The sequence below is a fragment of the Diabrotica virgifera genome, chromosome 9, assembly GCF_917563875.1.
Source record: "Diabrotica virgifera virgifera chromosome 9, PGI_DIABVI_V3a".
Taxonomy (NCBI): Eukaryota; Metazoa; Arthropoda; class Insecta; order Coleoptera; family Chrysomelidae; genus Diabrotica; species Diabrotica virgifera.
This window is the reverse complement of record NC_065451.1, coordinates 42,193,564-42,218,458: the sequence shown is the minus strand read 5'-3', so window position 1 is coordinate 42,218,458 and position 24,895 is coordinate 42,193,564. Positions and strand designations below refer to the sequence as shown.

The window sequence follows — 24,895 nt, the reverse complement described above, 5'->3', positions numbered from 1 at the left end:
AAATTTGGTAGATTTTAAGAGCTAGTTATTGTGCATTTTTTGACATACAATTAAGAATTTTATGTTCACCATTGGCGTGCATACGGGATATATCTAAAATATTTATACCCGTATGCACGCCAATGGTGAATATAAGATTCTTAATTGTATGCCAAAAAATGCGCAATAACTACCTTCTAAAATCTACCAAATTTCATTTGCATATCACAAACCGTTTTAGAGAAATAAATAAATCGTCAGTTTGTAAGAACAATTTCAACACCCCCTATCTCGGAAACGATGCATTTGCGGGCATACGTTTATAAAGCAAACTGTCATTATTTTATCATGCAGAATTACCCCTTAAAGTTTGCCGTACTTATTTAAAAACACCCTGTATTAACGAAAAACAGGGCTAGTTGTTAAAGTGCTTAACTTTTTTATTATCCAACATAAGCGAATGAATCAAAAAACAGAATGTTAAGAAAACCTGAGGCTATAGTTTGGTTATGATTTCAGTATTTTATAAAAGCTAGAACATTCCACAGGGTGTTCCAAAATTTGAGAAAAAAACACAGTTTGATTCGTACACCCTGTATACAATGACAATGTACCTGTCTAGCAACAATTTTATTACAGCGGTATTGATAAAGAATGAGGCTAAAACATATTAAAAAAGTTACTTAAATCGGCCATCAGGTTTAGGAAATACAAGACATTAAAAATGACCCATTTTTTGGGATGCCCGTTTTCTCTGCCGGTGAGTGTATAATAAATAAATAATTTGAATTATTTTTTGTCAGAACTTCACTTACCTTACTGCTTCACATAATATAACAAGAATGTCCTGACCGAATATTTCCCAAAAAAACGTTCCCATTAACACTTTCCAAAATGCAGGATTCTTATTTTTAGCTACGTGTTTGATCCACCTTTCCTCCAGCCTTTGTCCTAGCTTGCTAGAATCGTGCTCACTTCGATGTCTGTACATATCATCTTCGGTTAGTTCTCGTTTGTAACCTTTGACAAAGTAAGGAAGTAAGTAACTGTAATAAAATAACAAATTTTAAGTAAATACTTTAATTTAATATTAAGCAAGTAGTATGATACAATTGATCCAAATAATGGCATAACCCAGACATCCAAAGTGAAAGTTATCTTCCAACACCAAATTGTTCTATATGGTCCACATAATGTTGAGAAAAAATTCACACCATTTTGAGCGTCGGGTTTGGGGGCAAAAGGCGGAGAAATCGGCAAATTCGTAGTTTTTAGTTTTTTCGTCAATATTTCTAAAACTATGCGGTTTAGCATGAACAACCTTCTATACAAAAATGTTCTACATTAAATTTGAAATAACAGGCTCTATGCATAATCCTTCTAAAATGAACGGTTCCAAAGTTACGGAGGTAGTATAGTGTAATTGGTCCAAAAAAAACCCAGACATCCAAAGTAGAAGTTTTTCTCCAACACCAAATTGTTCTATATGGTCCACATATTGTTCAGTAAAAAGTTACACCATTTTGAGTGTCCGGTTTGGGGGGGAGTTGGGGGAGAAGTCGATAAATTAGTAGTTGTTTTACGTTTTTCGTCAATATTTCTAAAACTATGCTTTAGCGTAAATTTTGTTCTATACACAAATGTTTAACATAAAATTTAAAACAAAAAAGGTCCAATACATAATTGTTATAAAATCAACGGTTCCAGTGTTACGGAAGGTAAAATTGGAGGTTTTAGATACTTTTTATATTATTTGGGCAATTGATGATGATTTTTGGGTGGTGAGGTTGACGTTTTTCAAGGGCTTATCACTAACATACCATCGGCCACTGAAATAGCAAATTTTATTTAAAAAAACACAATCCTGTTAAAGAAAATTTCTTTCATCAGTAATAATATTATAAATTGCCCAAGATATATAAAAAGTATCGAAAACCTCCACATTTCACCCTTCGTAACTTTGGAACCGTTGATTTAATAACAATTATGTATTGGACTTTTTTTGTTTCAAATTTTATGTAGAACATTTCTGTATAGAACATAATTTACGCTAAAGCATAGTTTTAGAAATATTGCCGAAAAACGTAAAACAACTACTAATTTACCGATTTCTCCCCTATCTCCCCCCCCCCCAAACCGGACGCTCCAAATGGTGTAAATTTTTACTGAACAATATGTGGATCATATAGAACAATTTTGTGTTGGAGGAAAACTTTGGATGTCTGGGTTAGTCCTTTTTTTGGACCAATTATACTATACTATCTCCGTAACTTTGGAACCGTTCATTTTAGAAGGATTATCCATAGGACCTTTTTTATTTCAAATTTAATGTAGAATATTTTTGTACAAAAGGTTGTTCATGCTAAACCGAATAGTTTTAGAAATTTTGACGAAAAACGTAAAAAACTACAAATCCCCCCCCCCCCCCACCTCCCCTCCCCAAACCCGACGATCAGAATGGTGTGACTTTTTCTGAACATTATATGGACCATATAGAACAATTTGGTGTTGAAGGATAACTTTCACTTTGGATGTCTGAGTTTGGGTCTAGTTAAACCATACGAGAGCAAGTAATAGTGATTAATCCAGCCTGAGAGACTTGCTCACCCCTTGAGAAAGGCATTCGGGTGGTGTAATTCATTGGGGGCGAGGATGATTAACTCATGTAAGCAGGAATCCCTCCACCCTGCCCCACCTCTTGTGGGAACTGATTATAAAGAACGCCATGACAATGGGAAAGGTTCATCACCAAGAACTATCTAGAAAAATGGGACCTCTCCAAACGTAACTCAATATGTACCTAACAGAATTCTTAAAAAACGATAACTACAAGCTACTGTGATCGCACTATGCTCACAGACCAAGTGGCACATAATAGACCAGATCTCATACTAGGCAATAACTAGACAAAACAAATTATTATAGATCCTTAGGTCCAAAACGGTAAATTCTGATATGTGTGTCAAGTTCAAGAAACCATACAATATTTTACACGAGCTTCCAGGCGTTTGTGGGAACTGATTATAAAGAAGGCCATGGCTCAATAGGAAAGGTTCTTCACCGGGAACTAGCTAGCAAAATGGGTTCTGAAGCTATTTCCTTGTGGCATTTTTATAATCAACTATTTTCAATCGGAAATAAGCCACAATTTTATCAAAAAATGATTTTATTAACGTCTCGACGCCCAAGTCGGATGTCGTTGTCAAAATAAAAAATAATACGAAACTAAACAAAAATGTGTTGCTTAGTAAAAAAATTCTTCAAATGATATTGCCAATATTGATGAGTTGCGTTCCTGGGACGACTTTACTAAAAGATATTTCATTTGATTACATGAAATCAACCCAACTCAAAAATATCCGCCACAAAAAATCATAGCATGTGATCTGTCTTTAAAAAGACAACCAAATGCAACGGTGGCATTTATTATAATATCATTCCTAAATATTATAAACGATCAAGAAGAAACAATAAAATTTACAATGGAAAAGGAAAATAATAATACTCTGCCTTTCCTCGATGTTTTAGTCTCAAAGAGGGATACTGGATCTGAGAATCAAGTGTATAGAAAACAAACACACACCAACATATCCCAATTACAAATCAAATCACAACATCAACGTTAAAAAGAGAATCATTAAATCCTTATATGATAGAGCCAAAATTACTTGTTCTAACGAAAATTCATTGTAAGAAGAAAACCAATTGTTAACATCTGTTTTATTAAAAAATGATTATCCTTTATCATTTATAAATAAGGAATTGTCAAGATTGGATCGAATAGAACAGAACAACGTAGAACGGATCCTATTACATCCACAAGAAATAATACGAGGAAAATAGCAATACCTATTATAAAAGGACTATCGGAGAAACTTAAAATAATAGGAAATAAATTCAACATTTCAACAAAATTCAAAACAACAAACACATTGAGATCTATTCTATCTAAAACTAAACCTAACAATGAACAAAAATGAACAAAGAATTGTGTTTATAAAATACCTTGTGAATGCGAACAATTTTTTTTAGATGAAACATCAAGACTATTAAACGTTAGAATAAGTGTATATGAGTCTTATATTAAAAATAGAGAATTTCATAGATCTCAAATATGTCAACACTCATGGGATAATGAACATAGAATTCAGTGGAGAGATTCAAGTATAGTCCTGAAAGAATCAGATAGTAAAAAGAGAAAAATCAAAGAAGCGGCTCTAATTATGCTAAGTGAAACCAATTGTGTCGCAAATTCCTCGGTAGAATGCAGTTTAGGATGTGGTTACCCATACTAAAAGAGAAAGTCAATAGAAAAAAAAATAATATCACGATTGGTAAGATCGGTACTACCCGACTTGGGCGTCGAAACGTTAATAAATTGTTAATAATTGTTTGTGAGAACGTCTCTCTTTTCTTTACTACAATAGTATGGAGTCACACATGCAACCCATTCATTTTTTGTTAACAAATTCATTTTTTTGATAAAATTGAGGCTTATTTCCCATTGAAAATAGTTGATTAGCAAAATGGGACCTCTCCAAACCGATCATCCCACTTATTATTAATAGGTACCTGATAGAATGCTTGAAAACGATAACTACAAGATGCTAGAATCGCACGGTGCTCAGAAACACACAAGTGGAACATAATAGGCCGCATCTCATACTAGGCAATAAACTAGCCAAAACAAAATATACTCAGAAAAAAATATACAGATATTCAATTGCTGCAAAAATAGCTGTGGGACGGGACGCAGGACCGGACAAGAGCCTGTCCCAGGTCCCGCTGCCCCAAGTAAAATCGTAAAAATAGGAATTTTCCTTTAACCTTCGTAAGGCGGTGGGGGGTGCAGCTGCACCCAGACCTCGTTTTTATCAACTATCTTTTTTAATATTTTTGTCCATTTTTTATTCGCATTAAATTCAATTCCAAACGCATTCCACACATTACAGCATTTAAAACTCTTTGCGGTTACTTGTTTTTTTTTTTTAGAAAAATGACGGTAGGGTACAAGTGATGAAAATTTTGTATCCTGAATTGGACGTTTCTGATGTTCCACCTGGAACTAACAGAGTTATAGGACAAAGTCGGTGTTACACCCGTGTTGAGCTGCCCCCCCCCCCCCCCACTTGTAAAAATTAAAAAACAAGTAGCGCTGATTTATGAGCTATTTATGAGCTCTCATATTTCGCAAGTCAAACATTTTGAGCTCGTTCCACTGAGCAGGAATTTAATATTTTAGTGGGGGGGCTGTGACTTAAAAATAGGGATGTTGAATCGATCTTTGCTGCAGAATTACGAGCTATTTATGAGCTCTCGAAATGATATAGCTTAGATTTTTGAGCTCATCCCCAAACAACCCTTTAATTGATTTAAAGAGAACACTTAAGAGAAACATGCTGAGAAAAATTAAAATTTATCGTATCGCGGATATAATTCGTATAGCTTATATCTGTGGTTCCAAGGAAAAGGGGCATGAGTCACATTTTTTCTTGAAATCGTCAAAACGGTTTAACGAAAATTATTTTAAATATTCTATTTGGTAAAAGGTCACATGTCTGAAAAATGTAATGCATTTATTCATTAGGGCCATTCAAAAATTAGGCATGAGTCAATATTTTATCTACACCAATAAAGAACAGGGACTCGACTTAAATTACGCCTATTAAATGGCACGCAGCGCAGGGTTTTAGTTTTGGAATAAGGCATCTTGTCGACTTAGTTCTGGAATGCGCTACAGAACAGCTCAGAACTCACAGGCGCTTCTTACGGTTGACGTTGTTTAAAGTGTTTTTATGTGTTTATTTTATACCTTTGTGTAAATAATACAGCTATTTAAGTGAAAATTTAATAAATAATATCGTTGAAAATGTCTCAGTCTAATAGAAGCAGACAGATATTACGTTTTGTTGTTGGAAAATGCATCACAATAAGCAGGTTAATACAACATAACTTTTGCCATATTTGGCCCTAGGCAATAACGTAGTCTTTCGTTCTGCGTTTAAATGTTTCAAAAATACTTATTAGTTTTCTCAGGATGCAAAAAAATGAATATATTTAAAACACATTGAAAATTTTGACAGGCGACTTTTTGCGCCTTTATTCCCCTTAAATGAAATAATAAAAGTTGTATTATTCTTTGTATAGGAAATTAAGGACTCTAATGTGGACCAGCGTACCTAATTATTAGCTATACTGTTAAAGTGTTTGGTTTACTTCTTTTCAGGCACTTCTTCAAGCAGTAACTTTCTTGTAGGAGAACAAATACCAACTGTTAATAAATCTAAAAGTATTGAAGATGGTAACTGGGTGCACATACATATTTTAACTATTTTAAATGTTCCTTCTTTGCCACACGTCATCTACACATATCTACACACTTTTTATAGATGCTTAAGTATGTGTTCTTATTTCCTCTATTGTTAATATTTTTTCTAAAACCCTGTAACCATCTTCTTGATATCGTCCTATTAGAGGTAATTATCACGAAGTGCACTTTTTTGAGATTTTGACATTTTCATTAATTTTATCTTTCAAACACTACATTATAATAGTGTATTATTTGTGTGGATTTAATTATCTGTTCGGCGATTGACTAAAGAAATGAGTTTAAATTTCTTTGTAATGGATAGCTGTAACATACCTAATCTATTTTGTGATTAAGCAGACCACTGGTATTGTATTGCTTAACCTGAGTATTATATTTTTGTTCCTTATCTTTTCGGGGATTAATTACAGAAATGAGTTTAAAATAAATTACTTTGTATGTAACAGATAGCTTACGTAAAGGGTTTTCATAGTCTACTTTGCGACTTTTGTGGTTGTCAGTATTTTAGTGCCAAAAGTATTTTATTACATATTAATTTATTTTGGAAGAAGGACACATTGTTCATTTTTAAATAGTAGACTATTATTTTTGATAGTTCCTTAGAAGTCAGCAAAATTTTATATACCTTTGTATAATATTTAAGTATAAAAATGAATCCCAAATTCACATCTCAAAATCCAATAATTGTGTTCATGGAAAAACCACAACCACATGTGACTTTTTGAACTTTTACAAACTTTTAAAAGGGCCACTTCAACTAAGACATTTTGATATAAATGGAAGTAAATTTGTGTGGCACGATATTAGATTGATTTCATATGGCACTGATGAAGGCATTGTTAAGTACAAAACATCCCTAAAACAAGAAGAACCATTTAAGTGCATTTCATTTTGCCAAAGGGAAAAATCGAAGGGTCCATTGCAACCCGAAAGGTGCAACACCGGACCCTTGAGCTCTTCAGCATAAGCAGAGAAAAAAAGAAAGATTTACTAAGTATTTTGAATTTAATAGATTCAGAATGCCATGCATTTTATGAAAATTAACCAGACGGCAACAATGTCAGTGATGCAGATTACGTTTGTGATTCGGACGATATGTTTCAATAATATCCTAAACAAAATTTCCAAATAAATAATTAAAGAAACCTCTCTTTTATTTACCCACTGACAATACAAAGGGGCTTAAGTATGCATAACAATAATGTGTTACCTGTTTTATAATTTGGAAAAGAGACATATGTCACAAAACTAATAAAAAATAATAATAATTCAAAAAGTACAATATTACACAAATATCACAAAAAAAGATTAATTAATAAATCATCCTTACTCTGGTTAGAAAGGCTTTATATATATTGTTATTTTGAAATATTTAGTTCGCGCATAGCTTCTATTTACTCTTTTGCTAATATTGGCAAATCCTAAAAATGACTAACTAGGTGACTTATGCCCCTTTTCCTTTGAACCACAGGTATATTCTAAGAATAAGCTCTTAAATTACGCGCATTTCGATTATTGAGCTACAACCCCTTCGCAAGAAAACCACCCCATCTTCCCGGCTTAAGAGAGAGTTGTACTTAAAATGAATTCAATTTATTTTCTGGCGACTACATATCGTTTAATTATTTATGAGCTCCCAAAATACATACATTTAGATCATTAAATTGCAATTTATTTTGTATAGTGCAGTCACTGAAGGTAAAAATAAACTATTACCTCTATTTCGGTGAACCTTCATCAATTTTTACGAAAATTGGTGAGTGGTTAGAGGATCTATCTATCTAATCAGCCCTAAACATCCATCCTTGGATATAGGCCTCCTCTTCCTTCTTCCATGCCTCTCTATCTTGGACAATTTGCATCCATTTTGACCCAGTGTGTTTCTTCAGGTCATCTGACCATCGCATCTGTGGCCTTCCCCTTTTTCGTTTGTGGTTCCACGGTCTCCAATGTAGAATTATCTTAGTCCATCTTTCATCCTTCTGCCGTAGGGTGTGTCCGGCGAACTTCCATTTAAGCTTTGCTACTTGGGTAGAGACATCTTTAACTTTTGTTTTGTTACGGATCCATTCGTTTCTTTTCCTGTCTGATAGTTTAATGTTCAGCATTTGTCTTTCCATGGCTCTTTCCGTCTTTGCTATTTTTTCCATATTCTCTTTTGTAAACGTCCATGTTTGAGAGCCATATAGTAAAACAGGGAGTATACATTGACTGAAGACTCTTGTTTTTAGGTATTGCGGGTATTTTCTGTTCTTTAGAATATAAGACAGTTTTCCGAGTGATGCCTAGGCCAATATTATCCTTCTCTTTATTTCTTCGGTCTGATTTTCTTTATTTAATCTAATGATTTGTCCTAGATATATGTACTCTTTTACTTGTTCTATTCTTGTTTGTGCCACTGTAATTACTAGTTCTTCTTGTTGATTGGTCATGGTTTTTGTTTTACTGTAATTCATCTTCAGTCCTATCTTTCTCAATTCTCTATCTAGTTCTTCCATCATTCTTTGTAATTCTTCACTTCTTTCTGCTATTAATACAATATTATCAGCATATCGTTAGTGATTCGGATATTGCCCGTTTATGTTTATACCCAAGCCATCCCAGTGCAGTTGTTTGAACACATCTTCTAGCGCTTGGTTGAATAGCTTGGGCGAGATGGTATCTCCTTGTCTTACTCCTCGGTTTATTTTAATAGGCTCCATTTGTTCCATTAGCTTAATAGTTGTTGTTGCCTTATTATATATATTTGTAATTAAGTCGGTATATCTGTAGTCTATTCTGTTGTTTTGTAGGGAATTCTTTACTGCCCAGTGCCCAGTGTTCCACACTCCACACTATCAAATGCTGGTTAGAGGATACCTCAAGAAATAAAAGTGACATGGTGTCATCTTGTGCTTTTACCACGAGGGTGGATACCACCCGTTCTCGGGGGCGAAAATTACTTTATTAAAAATAACTTCAAAAATCGATAGAAGGATAAATTATAAGCAGAATTTGTTATATAAAGTTATTAAAATAAATCAATACTTTTTGAGTTAAAAGATCAAAGACTTTAATTTTTCGTAACAAAATGCATGCTTTAAAGCGATTTTTCATAAATAACTCAAAAACTGTAAGCTTTTACAAAATGTTTTTATTACCAAATTTGAAGCTAATAAAAATATAATAAATGACTTACTTGAAAAACCTTTTAATATTAATTTAAAGTAAGTTATAAGTAAGTGAATGTATATTTTCTTTCTGCAAATACTTAAATCTAAGGACCCAAGCCTAAATAACGGGAAAACGATACATTTTATATCATTCGACTAAGTTTTCACTCTAATGGCATATAACATATCCCACCAGAATGAAAACAATGGGAACCTTCTCTGGTTACACCTCCGAGGCTTCTACAATTTGCAAGCCATACGGATGCTGACACCAAGGAAGATGAGGGAATTCTACAATTTACAATTCACGTCACATCTACTCAGCGCGGTCAAATTCCAACGAGACTGGTTCCCTTCATACTCCACACAGAGTAAATGTAAATCAAAAATGAATAACCATTTTCAATTTCGTTGCAAAACGAAAATACAGCCGAACCATATTCCAGTCCAATCAGAGAGTGCTGCAAGCACCTCTACCGGTTTCGAAACTTATTAGTCTCTCATCAGGAGGCACATATGCTGCTCTCCCTGATCCAACCAAAACAAACCCCAGCGTGCAGTTCCGAATTGCAACGAACGAAATGGCATAGATGCCCTAGCGGCAACTGCTAGCAAAAGACTAAGTTTTCACTCTAATGGCATATAACATATCCCACCAGAATGAAAACAATGGGAACCTTCTCTGGTTACACCTCCGAGGCTTCTACAATTTGCAAGCCATACGGATGCTGAGACCAAGGAAGATGAGGGAATTCTACAATTTACAATTCACGTCACATCTGCTCAGCGCGGTCAAATTCCAACGAGACTGGTTCCCTTCATACTCCACACAGAGTAAATGTAAATCAAAAATGAATAACCATTTTCAATTTCGTTGCAAAACGAAAATACAGCCGAACCATATTCCAGTCCAATCAGAGAGTGCTGCAAGCACCTCTACCGGTTTCGAAACTTATTAGTCTCTCATCAGGAGGCACATATGCTGCTGTCCCTGATCCAACCAAAACAAACCCCAGCGTGCAGTCCCGAATTGCAACGAACGAAATGGCATAGATGCCCTAGTGGCAACTGCTAGCAAAAGACTAAGTTTTCACTCTAATGGCATATAACATATCCCACCAGAATGAAAACAATGGGAACCTTCTCTGGTTACACCTCCGAGGCTTCTACAATTTGCAAGCCATACGGATGCTGAGACTAAGGAAGATGAGGGAATTCTACAATTTACAATTCACGTCACATCTGCTCAGCGCGGTCAAATTCCAACGAGACTGGTTCCCTTCATACTCCACACAGAGTAAATTTCGTTTTGCAACGAAATTGAAAATGGTTATTCATTTTTGATTTACATTTACTCTGTGTGGAGTATGAAGGGAACCAGTCTCGTTGGAATTTGACCGCGCTGAGCAGATGTGACGTGAATTGTAAATTGTAGAATTCCCTCATCTTCCTTAGTCTCAGCATCCGTATGGCTTGCAAATTGTAGAAGCCTCGGAGGTGTAACCAGAGAAGGTTCCCATTGTTTTCATTCTGGTGGGATATGTTATATGCCATTAGAGTGAAAACTTAGTCTTTTGCTAGCAGTTGCCGCTAGGGCATCTATACCATTTCGTTCGTTGCAATTCGGGACTGCACGCTAGGGTTTGTTTTGGTTGGATCAGGGAGAGCAGCATATGTGCCTCCTGATGAGAGACTAATAAGTTTCGAAACCGGTGGAGGTGCTTGCAGCACTCTCTGATTGGACTGGAATATGGTTCGGCTGTATTTTCGTTTTGCAACGAAATTGAAAATGGTTATTCATTTTTTTATATCATTCATTCATTCATTTATTCGTTCATTAAGCATTACAATCAATACAATCTCTTAGGGGTTACAGCTTACGCCAAGGCGTTCAAAATCCTATTCTTGGGTGAGGTGTATTACTCCTCTGTCATTTATAGCTTGCTGTGTGTCTTTGCTGTTTATAACATATATTTACTAAATACTTGTCAAAGTACTTAGAAATACCTATCAAATGAACTCCAGAAGAAGTTGATAGCATCATATTTTACTCCAACAATTTTCCAAAAAAATGTTATTGTTTCTTTTTGGAATAACTCCGTTAATTTTTACGATTGATAATTAAAAGGTACTTTAAAAAATTATAAAACTGTATTACATTTAATCTTTCAATTACTTTATTTTTTAGGATATTAGGTTAAAGGGATCCGGTTACATTGTTCTCGCAGTAAAATTTAGGCTGATGGCCGGTTTCACCAACTACAAAAAACGATAGTAGTTTATTCTATTATAAAAATTATTCGACCAATAAAATGACATTTATCCATTTTCGTAACGTCAAATAAGACCTATTTTATTTATTAAATAAATATTTATATTTCGAGTAAATTGGTAAGTTAATCTCGCTGTAAATATTATAAAAAAGTAAATTCGTCAGTTTAACCTTATAGACCTGGATCCTAAGTACGAAAAAAAGTTGATTAATAGAAGGTGAAAATTTCTTAAGAGCTTAATGGTGTCTAGTCGGACAAACTTTGATGTAAGGGAACGCTGGAACAGGGGAAGTTTTAACTGTGGAACAGGTTAAAAATTTGGAAAGTTAGACTACGAAAACGTTCCATGTATTTTGTCGGACAGAACTTCCAATTAATTTGATACCATTTCATTAAACTCTCATGTAAAAATCAGACTGGTGTTTATCACCAACTGGGCATTTTAATGAGTGGAACACGAAGAACATGTCAAATGAGAGGAATCATAATGGTTATTAATAGCAGTCTGATTTTTGCATGAGAATTTAATGAAAGGGTAACAAATCAATTGGATGTTTTGTCCCACAAAATACATAGTACGTTTTCGTTATCTGAAATTATAAACTGTTCCACAATTAAAACTTCCCCTGTTCCAGTCTTCCCGTACATCAAAGTTAGTCCGACTAGACACCGTTAAGTTATTAACAAATTTTCAGCTTGCTATTAATCAACCTTTTTTGGTACGCGGGATCCAGGCCTATTAGATTATTAAAATTATATTGAAACAAAATAAAAATATAAACGTCTAATTAATTTTATTTTAGGAATAACTTTTTCATTGATGTATTTGTTGTTGATGAAACCGGACCTTAAACGTTTCTATCTTGATTATTTTGATTCATACAGAAATAAAAAGACAAGTAAAATCTTTGCTAAAAAAAACTCAAATTTCGTTCTCTATCATTTTTTACGTGTATCTAGTATTGTTGTAGATATTAACAAAAGAAAATAATTTACGAAAATTTGAAAAATCTTGATTCTTTTAAATCGGTAATAAATGCATACTTTTTTGAAAATATGCATTCTAAATCGGTCAAAATATTTAGGGTCATTACTTATGCTAAAGTAAAGAAAATCTTATACAGATTACTAAAAATTTTTAATTTTTTTTTGAAATGGCGTATGTTTTATTTTTCACTATTTCCTAAAAAATTATAAAGGGTCGTCTTATTTTCATTGTAACTTGCTTAAATTGGATGAAATCAACTTCGTCAGTAACTCACTTGTTAAGTGTGGCTGAGTACTTTGACAAGCGTATATTAAATATTTATATTTTATAAAATGCATCGTTTTCCAGTTAATTAGGCTTGAGTAATAATATTTGAGTACTCGCCGAAAAAAAATACATTCAATTATCTATAACTCACTTTTAATTAATAATAAAAGGTTTTTCAAAGCTTCAATTTTGGTAATGATAATGGTCCAAGAGCTGTGAGACATTTTTGAGTAGGTATTTTAGGCAACCTGAAAATTTTTCAGGTGACTCTTCCATGATAGCCTAATACAAAAATGCCGGTCTGGCTGGAGGGTAGCGGTTATTTTCCCCAAACATCCCCCCCAAAGTTAAAAAAAAGGGTAAAAATTGTTATTACAAAAAATATCATTGACGTGACTTTAAAGTAAATTTAAATATTCGAATATAAAGAAAATAAACAGGCCAGGCGATTTGAGGGCGATTTTAACTCTGCAAGATACTTGCATGGGCGCCCCAGGATTATTTTCAGGGGATGCATCTGAACTTCAGAAGATTTCATCTGAATCTGTACATACTATTAACGAGTATAAAATATACAACTATACATGCAACGCTATGCACATTCCTTCCGGACAGGGAAGTACAATTATTATTTTGACAGGGTATTTTTTTAATATCAAAAATAAATATTCTAAAAAAGACAGAATTTTTTTTGGTGAAATTTTCCAACTGCCATGTGATCAAACAAATTACGCGTACATATAAATGAAAAGCGCTATAGGTAAGCAGCAGTGTGAGAAAGAGCGTATACCGATAGCTGTTTGCGTTCTCTGTTGTACCTGAGCGAGTCCGTTCGCTCTAGAAAAATCACGTGACCTGGCGATCCCATGTTGTTGTGTCTCGAAACGTTAGAGTAATTATTATATATTATAGTTTTTTAAGTAACTTTTTCTTAATTAAAGGAAAATAATACGTACTATACAATAGATTTTGCAAATATGATAGAAAAAGACAGATTTATTATTATAAATATATAGGTAGAAAAGTATAAAAGTATAAACTAAATTAATTCTGTGTCCGAATCTTGTACTTGTTCTTCAAATTCCTCATCTGTGCTTAAATATTCACTGTCTTCTTCTTCGTCAGACTCCCCTCGAGACTCAGATTCCTGTTCTACATGATCTGTAAATAGTTGTAATATGTATTTAGAATTAATTAAAAATTAATTAGCGATAATTTAATTGAATTACTACGTATTCTCTGTCCTTTTATACGGAGTCGAAGCCTGGACAATCACGGGCGCATCTGAAGAAAGACTTGCCATTGTTGAGATGTGCTGTTATTGAATAATGTAAAAAATATCATGAACACAGCACGTAACAAACACGGAAACATTAAGAAAGATGAAAAAGGCAAAAGAAATACTCAACACTATAAAGGAAAGAAAGATGAGCCAAAATAAATATTCATTCTCTTCTTCTTCGTCAGACTCCCCTCGAGACTCAGATTCCTCTTCTACCTGATCTGTAAATAGTTGTAAATATGTATTTAGAATTAATTAAAAATTAATGTATAACTAATACTTAATACTTTTCCTTATATTATAAATTACATCATGTTTTTTATTTCTTAGTATATGACCAAAGTAGCTCATTTTTCCTTCCTTCATAGTGGTGAGTATTTTTTTGACTTTTTATCTTTATTAATGTTTCCGTGTTTGTTACGTGTTGCGTCCATGATATTTTTTACATTATTCGATAACACCACATCTCAACAATGGCAAGTCTATCTTCAGATGAGCCCGTGATTCTCCAGGCTTCGACTCCGTATAAAAGGACAGAGAATACGTAGTAATTCAATTAAATTATCGCTAATTAATTTTTAATTAATTCTAAATACATATTACAACTATTTACAGATCATGTAGAACAGGAATCTGAGTCTCGAGGGGAGTCTGACGAAGAAGAAGACAGTGAATATTTAAGCTCAGATGAGGAGTTTGAAGAAGAAGTACAAGATTCGGACACAGAATCAATTTAGTTTATACTTTTATACTTTTCTACCTATATCTTTATAATAATAAATCTGTCTTTTTCTATTATATTTGCAAAATCTATTGTATAGTACGTATTATTTTCCTTTAATTAAGAAAAAGTTACTTAAAAAACTATAATATATAATAATTACTCTGACGTTTCGAGGCACAACAACATGGGATCGCCAGGTCACGTGATTTTTCTCGAGCGAACGGACTCGCTCAGGTACAACAGAGGACGCAAACAGCTATCGGTATACGCTCTTTCTCACACTCCTGTTTACCTATAGCGCTTTTCATTTATATGCACGCGTAATTTGTTCGATCACATGGCAGTTGGAAAATTTCACCAAAAAAAACCTGTCTTTGTAGAATATTTATTTTTAATATTAAAAAATACCCTGTCAAAATAATAATTGTACTTCCCTGTCCTGAAGGAATGTACATAGCTTTGCATGTATAGTTGTATATTTTATACTCGTTAATAGTATGTACAGATTCAGATGAAATCTTCTGAAGTTCAGATGCATCCCCTGATAATAATCCTGGGGCGCCCATGCAAGTATCTTGCAGAGTTAAAATCGCCCTCAAATCGCCTGGCCTGTTTATTTTCTTTATATTTGAATATTTAAATTTACTTTAAAGTCACGTCAATGATATTTTTTGTAATAACAATTTTTACCCTTTTTTTAACTTTGGGGGGGATTTTTGGGGAAAATAACCGCTACCCTCCAGCCAGACCGGCATTTTTGTATTAGGCTATCATGGAAGAGTCACCTGAAAAATTTTCAGGTTGCCTAAAATACCTACTCAAAAATGTCTCACAGCTCTTATACTATAACTTATAAAACCGCTTTAAAGCATGCATTTTTTTGACGAAAAATTAAAATATTTGATCTTTAATAACTCAAAAAGTATTGATTTATTTTAATAACTTTATATAACAAATTTTGCTTACAATTTGTCCTTCTATCGATTTTTGCAGTTATTTTGAATAAAATAATTTTCGACCCAGAGAAAGGGTGGTATCCACCCTCAGAGTAAAAGCGCAAGGTGGCACTCTGTCACCTTTATTTCTTGAGGTATCCTCTAACCACTCACCAATTTCCGTAAAAATCGATGAAGGTTCACCGAAATTGAAGGTAATAGTTTATTTTTACTTTCATTAAGTGCACTATACAAAAGAAATTGCAATTTAATGATCTAAATGCGTGTATTTTGGGAGCTCATATATTACTAAACGATAGGTGGCCAAAAAATAAATTGAATTCATTTTAAGTACAACCCTGTCTTAAGCCGGGAAGATGGGGTGGTTTTCTTACGAAGGGGTTGTAGCTCAATAATTGAAATGGGCGTGATTTAAGAGCTTATTCTTAGAATATATCAGCTATACGAATTATATCCGCGATACGATAAATTTTAATTTTTCTCAGCATGTTTTTCTTAAGTTAAATCAATTAAAGGGTTGTTTGGGGTGAAGGGGATAAGCTCAAAAATTTAAACTATATCACTTCGAGAGCTCATAACTAGCTCGTAATTCTGCCGTAAAGATCGATTCACTATTTTTAAGTAGTGGAACGAGCTAAACTAAAATATTAAATTCCAGCTTAGTGGAACGAGCTCAAAATTAATTTTTAATTTGCGGAATATGAGGGCTCATAAATAGCTCATAAATCAGCGCTATTTGTTTTTTAATTTTTGCAAGTGGGGGGGCAGCTCAACACGGGTCGGTGTTACTTATGTCAGAGAAAAAAGGCCGAAAGTCCCGTCATAACTGTATTGAGTGTAAAAACTTCGTGTTGCTCACTCTGTGGAAAATTTCATGTGTTTGTCTTGCAACGATAATAATTTTTTTAAAGAAGAAATGAGTAATTTGTTTGTAAAATTATGTTTCATGGTATAATAAAAAAGTCCTAATTATTTTTCAAATCAATTTCCCCGACGTTCACATATAAAAAAATTAATATACAGATGGGGTGCAAATGCACCCCGCGCCGTTATTTACCTAATAATCTAAGCAGCGCCTTACGAGGGTTAATGATCAAGGGAAGGAGGTCCGCCATATTAAAACAAACGAAGGTTGTAAGATTCATTGCATGATAATAAACGAAAAGGTGAACAGATCGAATGGCTGAATGAAAAATTATTGACTGAAAGATTATCAGTAGTAATTGCACAAGAGCTCTAAAATTATTGAATTTTTCCCGAGTGACACTTTGACAGAGTGTCAAGTGTCAAAGTGTCACGAGGGCAAAAATTCTGTATTAATTTTAGAGATCGAGTGCAATTTGTTGCGATTATCTCATGAATAAAACTGTTCAAAATCAAAATTGTATTGTAATTTATTTATAAGTACAAATTAGTACAATTAAACACACAGTTCTTATAAATATTTGATAGTTGAAAGTCATCACTTTTATAATTTTTAAAATATTAATTGTCATTAGTGTCACTGAATGTATTTTTTCATAGCAACGAAGGGCATCTGACGTAATATACTTGACGACGGGAAATTATCAAAAATTATCAGTAGTAATTGCACAACAGCTCTAAAATTATTTAATTTTTCCCGAGTGTCAATTTGACAGTTTTAATTTCACGAGCCAAAGGCGAGTGAAATTATTTCAAAGTGTCACGAGGGCAAAAATTCTATATTAATTTTAGAGATCGAGTGCAATTTGTTGTGATTATTTCATGAATAAAACTGTTCAAAACCAAAATTTTATTGTAATTTATTTATGTAACTACAAATTAGTACAATTAAACACACAGTTGTTATAAATATTTCACGGTTGAGAGTCATCACTTTTATAATTTTTAAAACATTAATTGTGATTAATGTCACTGAATGTATTTTTTCGTAGCAACGAAGGGCATCTGACGTAATATACTTGACGACGGGTAATTATCACAAATTATCGATTTAATTTAGATTTCTGTAGCTTTCTATTGGTCAGAATCTCCTTTAAATGAAATAATCGGGTATAATATCACAAGAGAGTGAGAATAAATTGAAAATAATGAGAAAGTTTTTCGAAAATTTATTGTCTGGTAATAGACACGAGGGCTCCAGTGGCTATTGCCCAATGACAACAAATTTGAGTAAAAATGAAGCATTATTTTCTTATTTATTCTTACTGTCGTGTGATATTCGTAAGATTATTTTTTATACGTATATTATTATGGATATTTTCTGAAATGTGACAGTTGTCAAAACTAGGAAACTGGTTGCCATTAAACAGAAACAATCTACTTAAAAAAATTCTATTGGTAATTTTCTACAGTAGATAATTCTCAGTATAATTTTAATCTGATTGGACAGAATTAAACACGTGATCAAATATCTTACTATACGATTGGAAGTTAAAATCATTAAAAAACATTCAGTTTAATTTTTATTTCTGTAGCTGTCTATTGAATGAAAATCAATCAGGTCATAATCTCCTATGAATGAAATAATCGCATCTATTTATTAAAATAGGATGAATTCCCAAAATAAAACAATTAAATACTAAACATATTTTGTTTTTAAAGTTTACTTACCAGAAAAATAAACGAGAAATAAAATTTGACCTATCTTTTGGATTCAGCTTTTTCTCTGGAACCCCACCAACTTTAACTTCCTCCATTTTATAATTTTAGCTGCAACTAAAGATACACATTACATAAATTTGTTCTATGTAAATATTGTTAGTGTTCATGTGGCTGTCGACAAGTAAACATCACATCTTATCGATAGCAATGAATTAAGCCATAATTACAGTAATTAAGGTGATAATTATAAACCAATTGTTACTCAAGTTTAAAAGTTTTTACTTGCAAAATTAAAATTCTACAGTGATAAAGTACAAAAGTTTTATATTCACAAATAAATAGTTAAACTGTTAGGTAAATATTTTATGGAATATATGGCCTGGAATAGTCCAGGCACTATATTCAACAACATTCAACATTCATTCAACAAATGAAAATCCATATAGATACACTACAAAAGAAAATAGGGGAAGAAAAACAACAGTAGGTACAATGAAGATATAGAATATTAGACTGACGACGAAGAACTAAGTAAAGAAACCGAATGGAGTCGCGTCCGAAATGCAAACAAAGGAAGGCAAGCAACTTTCCAAAGAACCTGTCCACCAACAAGAAGTAAACCAGAGGAGACTCAAATGGCATGGAAACCACGATCCGGCATTATAAAAAAAATTGGAAAAATACGACATCCTAGTGAGCAACTTATCAAGTAAGCAAACATCTTATCGAACGAGCATGCTTGCAAGTGGAAATATAAAACTTAATATAATAGACGAAAATAGCTGCACAGAAATCTAACAAAGAGGCTAAATGGCACAGATCTCGAATAGAATAGAATAGAATAGAATAGAATAGAATAGAATAGAATAGAATAGAATAGAGTAGAATAGAATAGAATAGAATAGAATAGAATAGAATAGAATAGAATAGAATAGAATAGAATAGAATAGAATAGAATAGAATAGAATAGAATAGAATAGAATAGAATAGAATAGAATAGAATAGAATAGAATAGAATAGAATAGAATAGAATAGAATAGAATAGAATAGAATAGAATAGAATAGAACAGAATAGAATGGTATTAGTTTGAAGATAAACAAAATAAACCTCTAAAAGTGCTTGCAAGAAAACTGCATTAAAATCGTACTCGTCTTTGCCGATGACGTATGGTAGGGGAGCAAAGTATGCTAAATGTGCAGTCACTCGAGCGCTTTGGGGACCTATTGGGTTGTGATTATTAGGTCCTAAAACCAAAAAAAGTTAAGTAAAATTTTCCATTTTAGCGGGCGCTTGCCATTTTTTAATTTAATTTTCCATTTCCATTAATCGTTTTTTCCGAATATAGCGCCATCTATCCATAATTCGAAAAAATGTTTCGAATAAAAGTTGCTTATTTTTATGCAGAGAATTCAAATCTGCAATAAAAAATGGGGGCTCCCATTTAAGATTTTAAAGTAACCCCCCACCCCACCTCCGTGGGGGGTCGCGTTTGGTACCATTCGATATATTTTTCAAAAATATTAAATAAGTGTATTTTGCAGTTTTTCGATCTGATGTTTATTTTACTAAATATCGCGGGATTTGTATTTAAAATTTAAAATTTACCCCCCACCCCTCTCTGCGAGGGGTCGTGTTTGGTATCTATCGATAGATTTTTGAAAAATATTGAACGTGTAGTTTTTAGTTTTTCGATCTGACTTTCGTTTCGCGAAATATTCGCCTTTTTCTTGTGAAACTTTGTGACTCACCAATTCCCTTACGCCCCGCTTAAATCGTCAGATTTTTTAAATATACACTGTTTTGCATGTACTTAACCTAACTTATCTTAATCTGACAATTTCGAGTATTTTTAAGGATAGATTTTTTTTTTCGGGCCCCCCTAAACGAACTCCCCTGTGTTAAGAGCCAATATATGGCAGAGGTACATCTGCAGGGTACCACGTTTCTCCTCATATGATAATCTGACGCGCTCGAGTAACTGCAAAAATCCCCGCTTGGGCTCCCCTACCATAGATTCAGTGGCAAAATCAACATTAGAAATTAAGCATATTTGATATTATCTCGAGCTTTGAAGAGGCTGCATTAAATATCGATCTAAAAACAAATGAATCTTTGCAATGCAATATCTAATGAAATCAAAACTTCTCTTACGAGGTGCAAAAATCCAGATATATAAGACCATAAGACGACCATCGGTCACGTATGAAAGCGAAACATAGACGCTAATAAAAAGAGAAGTAAATAAATTGCTTGTGTGGGAACCTAAAATCCTTCAAATTATATAATTAGCCCAATAAATGACCGTTTTGGAGTGTAATTTCCAGGGGCAACTCCGGATTGCATCAAAATTTGGATTTAGGTTCTACTTACCCTCCACTTCAAAGTTGAATTTGTGCCGTTGGTTGCTTTTACTTGGGGGGTGACACTTACCCCTTCTCGGGTGGTGAAAAGCGCGTGTTTAAAATAAGGCCGGAAATGGATAAATTGACTTATTTTAAGCATCTTTTGTTCTATAAAGTTTTTTACGTAAGTCAATACTTTTCGAGTTATATAAAAAACTACGTTTTCAGACAGTTTTTCCCAAATAACTCAAAAAGTAAATATTTTATTGAAAAAAATATTTTTAGCAAAAGTGTAGCCTATAAAAAAAACGAAAAAACGGTGTACCAGTAAAGTCTACAAATTGAGTAGAAGCAAAGTTGTAGTTCATGAAAAATACGTCCTTATTCGTCTAATTCCAAATCGAATGATTCAACGCGAAATCACCGAAGAAAGAAGCGTTTTTCGGGAAAACCTTATTAACATTTTTAAAGTATCGAAAAAAAGCTTATTATTTGTTTTTTTTTTACAAAAGTTTACAGCATCAAAAATAAACGAGTTACACTGAAAAAAATTTGGCCCCTTTTTTTGGCAAAAAAAATCGTGAAATCCTCCTTCCATTTAGCACCCTAAATGAAATTAATCGTTTGGCTTTACCATCTATTTTAACTGTGTGTGTATTGTTTATATGATCTGTAAGTTTGATTGGTTTGAAGTGCTTATTTTTGAAAACATTTGGTTTTATAGTAAAAAAAAAATTTCTAAAAATTTTTGAAAAATTTTAATTTTTTCAAAATAACTTAAAAATGATTAATGATAAGAAAAATCTTCAAGAGTAAAAAATGTAGGCTTAGCTATTATAAATATGCTAGTTTCATTTTGTTTCTCCGTAAGACAAAAATTGGTTAAGATATGGCTGTTCAAAATTTGCATACACTCGTGATTAGTGCCCCATTCAAGCTTACTCAATTATAACCCTATCAAAAATAAACACTTTAAGGGCCGGTTTTTCAGTGCTGGGTTATCCCAGATTTTTCGGTCACCGACATTTTTATGGTTAATCAGTTTTTCAGTACTAGGTTATCGCTTAAACCCGTTTAAGTTGACCAAGATTTTAACCTATACTCGCTATCATAGGTGGTTTAACTCCGAATTTTCCGACAGACGTTTATCTATATTTGCTGACAGAAGAGGTTAGTTAAATTATGACATTTTGTGTTATCGCGGGAAATATTGTATTATGTATTATTATATTCTTGATTATATCTTCATCATCAGATGAAGAATCGGAACTTGAATGCATTAATCATTTTTGTAATGTTATGTTATTTGTTATTTATAAAATAGGTTATGAAATTCTATTTCGTTTATTTTTCTGTCAAAAATCTATAGAATTGCACACCTTGGTTTAAAGCACTGAAAAACGATATAAGGGTTAAAATATTGGTTAAAATTTAAACTAGGTTAGCTAACCAAAATTTTAACCGCTCACTGAAAAACCGGGCCTAAACCGGTGAGACTGACAGATCATATAAAAAATAGATAGGTAAGTAAATTGTTTGTAAAGCGGTAGCGATTAATTTCATTTAAGGAGCTAAACACGGCCAGATTTTCATGATTTTTTACAAAAAAATAGAGGGCCAACTTTATTTTGAGCGTAACTCGCTTATTTTTAACGCTAAAACTTTTGTTAACAATTAAAAAATGCTTTTCATAAACACCTTAAAAAAGTTTAAATGGGTTTTTCCCGAAAAGTGCTTAATTTTTCGGTGATTTTACCTTGAAATATTCGATTTCGAATTAGACGAATAAGAACGTATTTTTCATGAGCTACAACTTTGTCTTTATTTGATTGATAGATTTTACTGATACACCATTTTTTGGGTTTTTTATGAGCTACACTTTTGCTAATGATATTTTTTTCGATAAAATATTTACTTTTTCAGTTATTTGCGAAAAACCGTCTGAAAACGTAGTTTTTTTGTCGAAAAATCAACATTTTCAATGGCAAATAACTCGAAAAGTATTGACTTACCTAAAAAACTCTATAGAACAAAAGTTGCTTAAAATCAGTCAATTTATCCATTTCCGGTCTTATCTTGAACGTATGTTTTTTCACCCCCGAGAAGGGGTGACTGTCACCCCCCAAGTAAAAGCTACCAACGGCACAATTTCAACTTTGAAGTGGAGGGTAAGTAGAACCTAAATTCAAATTTTCATGCAATTCGGAGTTGCCCCTGAAAATTACACGGTATCTACGAATTTCCCGTTTATTTACTGGGCTAAATATGGCCCTTGCAGAGACAGCGTGACAAACCAATGGAGGCGCAGATACAATAACAAGTTAGACTATCCCTCATAAAATAAAACCTAGTCAGATATTTATATAAAGGGCAATATACTCAGATGGACAGGGCATGTGACACGCGGTAACGACAATGGCCTTGTGTTTTGAGAAAGTTTTGAGAAGATTTGAGAAAATGGGAGTAAGAAAATGGGAAGTAGTGGCACAGGACCCACAAACATGGAAGGCAATAGTGAACGTGGCAAAGAGTCACGAAGAGTTGTAACGTCATTGATGATGATGATGATGATGACAGAACCAATCAGATGTAAAGTAGAAATTGATGACTTCAACAAGTTATAGGCATAAGATACCTTGGAATTACACTGTTCAGCTATGGAGTACTCGACCAATGAATAGTGATAAATCAAGCACAAAAAGCAAATAGAACGGCAGGATGCATTAATAACAATATATGGCGAAGCAGATATATTAACCATACGATTAACTGAAGAATTGATAAAACCAGTGTAAGACCAATAATGGCATAGCCATCAAAAACCGGATCCGACACAGCCACAACACAAATACTTCTAGACTTCTAGAAACGACAGATATAAGAAGAACCGTGAAAAATTACAGAAAATACGCTGAAGGATCCGAAAGAGTGTTGAAGACATTAGAAGAATATATCACATGCAGTGTATAAAGGAATGTTCATTAAACAGAAAAAAAGAATGGAATAACCAGGGCTGCTTTATCCATTAGGCAATATAGGCAGTTGCCTAGGGCGGCACATTATGAGAGGGTGGCAAAAATACTGTACAAAAAATATTTGTATATGAAAATTATGAATCTGGTTTCTGTCATTAAAGAGAGCTCTTTCAAATTACTTTACCGCAAGGAAGCCAAAAAATTGTGCCCAAATAAAACATAAAGAAAGAAGAAAGAGAAAAAGAAAAATTCAATTTAACGAGGGGACCGATGATGAACTAAACTTTTCAGCTAGTGATGAGATGAAAATCCACACATTCTATAATAATCGACACTCTGGTAAGATACCTGAATAGACGTCTGGAATCTTATCGACTTATTTATCAACGTTTTCGTGTTACCAGATTTGCCAAAATTAAGCAATGAAGAAATTATTAAAGAAGCTGAAAATCTGATACAAAATAAAGACGGCCACGATACATCATTCATAAATGAATGAATTCACGTAAAGTGTCATTTGGATACCACAATAAAATCACCAATTGACATATCATAATATTTAAAGAGTTAGTGCAGTCACTGAAGGTGGATATGAGCTATTAGCTCCGATTTAGTTGAACCTCCATCGATTTGCATGAAAATTGGTGAGTGGTTAGAGAATATCTCAAGGAACAAAGGCGACATGGTGTTAACTCGCGCTTTTACCGTGGGGGTGGATGCCACCCCTTCTCAGGTGTGAAAACTCTAAGCAAAATTTGTTATATAAAGTTATTAAAATAAATCAAAACTTCTTGAGTTATTAAAGATCAAAGATTTTAATTTTTTATGAGAAAAATGCATGTTTTTAACCGCTTTTTCATAAATAACTCAAAAACTATAAGATTTTACAAAAAAGTTTTTATTACCAAAATTAAAGTTAATAAAAAATGAAATAAACTTCTTACTGGAAAAACCTTTAAATGTTAAAAAAAAGTGAGTTATAGGTAATTGAATGTATATTTTTTTCGGCGAGTACCCAAATCTAACTATTCAAGTAGTCTAG

At 33.2% G+C, this 24,895-nt stretch overlaps 1 protein-coding gene across 4 annotated transcripts in view; it reads right to left on the bottom strand.

Annotated features, from left to right (window-relative positions):
- LOC126892724 (probable multidrug resistance-associated protein lethal(2)03659) overlaps positions 1-24,895 on the bottom strand; it is a 117,936-nt gene that overhangs the window by 74,172 nt on the left and 18,869 nt on the right. For 3 of the 4 annotated variants that reach the window (XM_050662363.1, XM_050662362.1, XM_050662361.1), the window contains exons 2-3: positions 18,545-18,649; positions 795-1,025 (exon numbers count right to left, since the gene is read on the bottom strand). In XM_050662363.1, the coding sequence (XP_050518320.1) occupies positions 795-1,025; positions 18,545-18,630 (317 nt within the window). In that variant the 5' untranslated portion in view covers positions 18,631-18,649. Of the gene's footprint in view, positions 1-794; positions 1,026-18,544; positions 18,650-24,895 lie in introns of those variants that run through there. The other variant, XM_050662364.1, reaches the window with a different exon arrangement.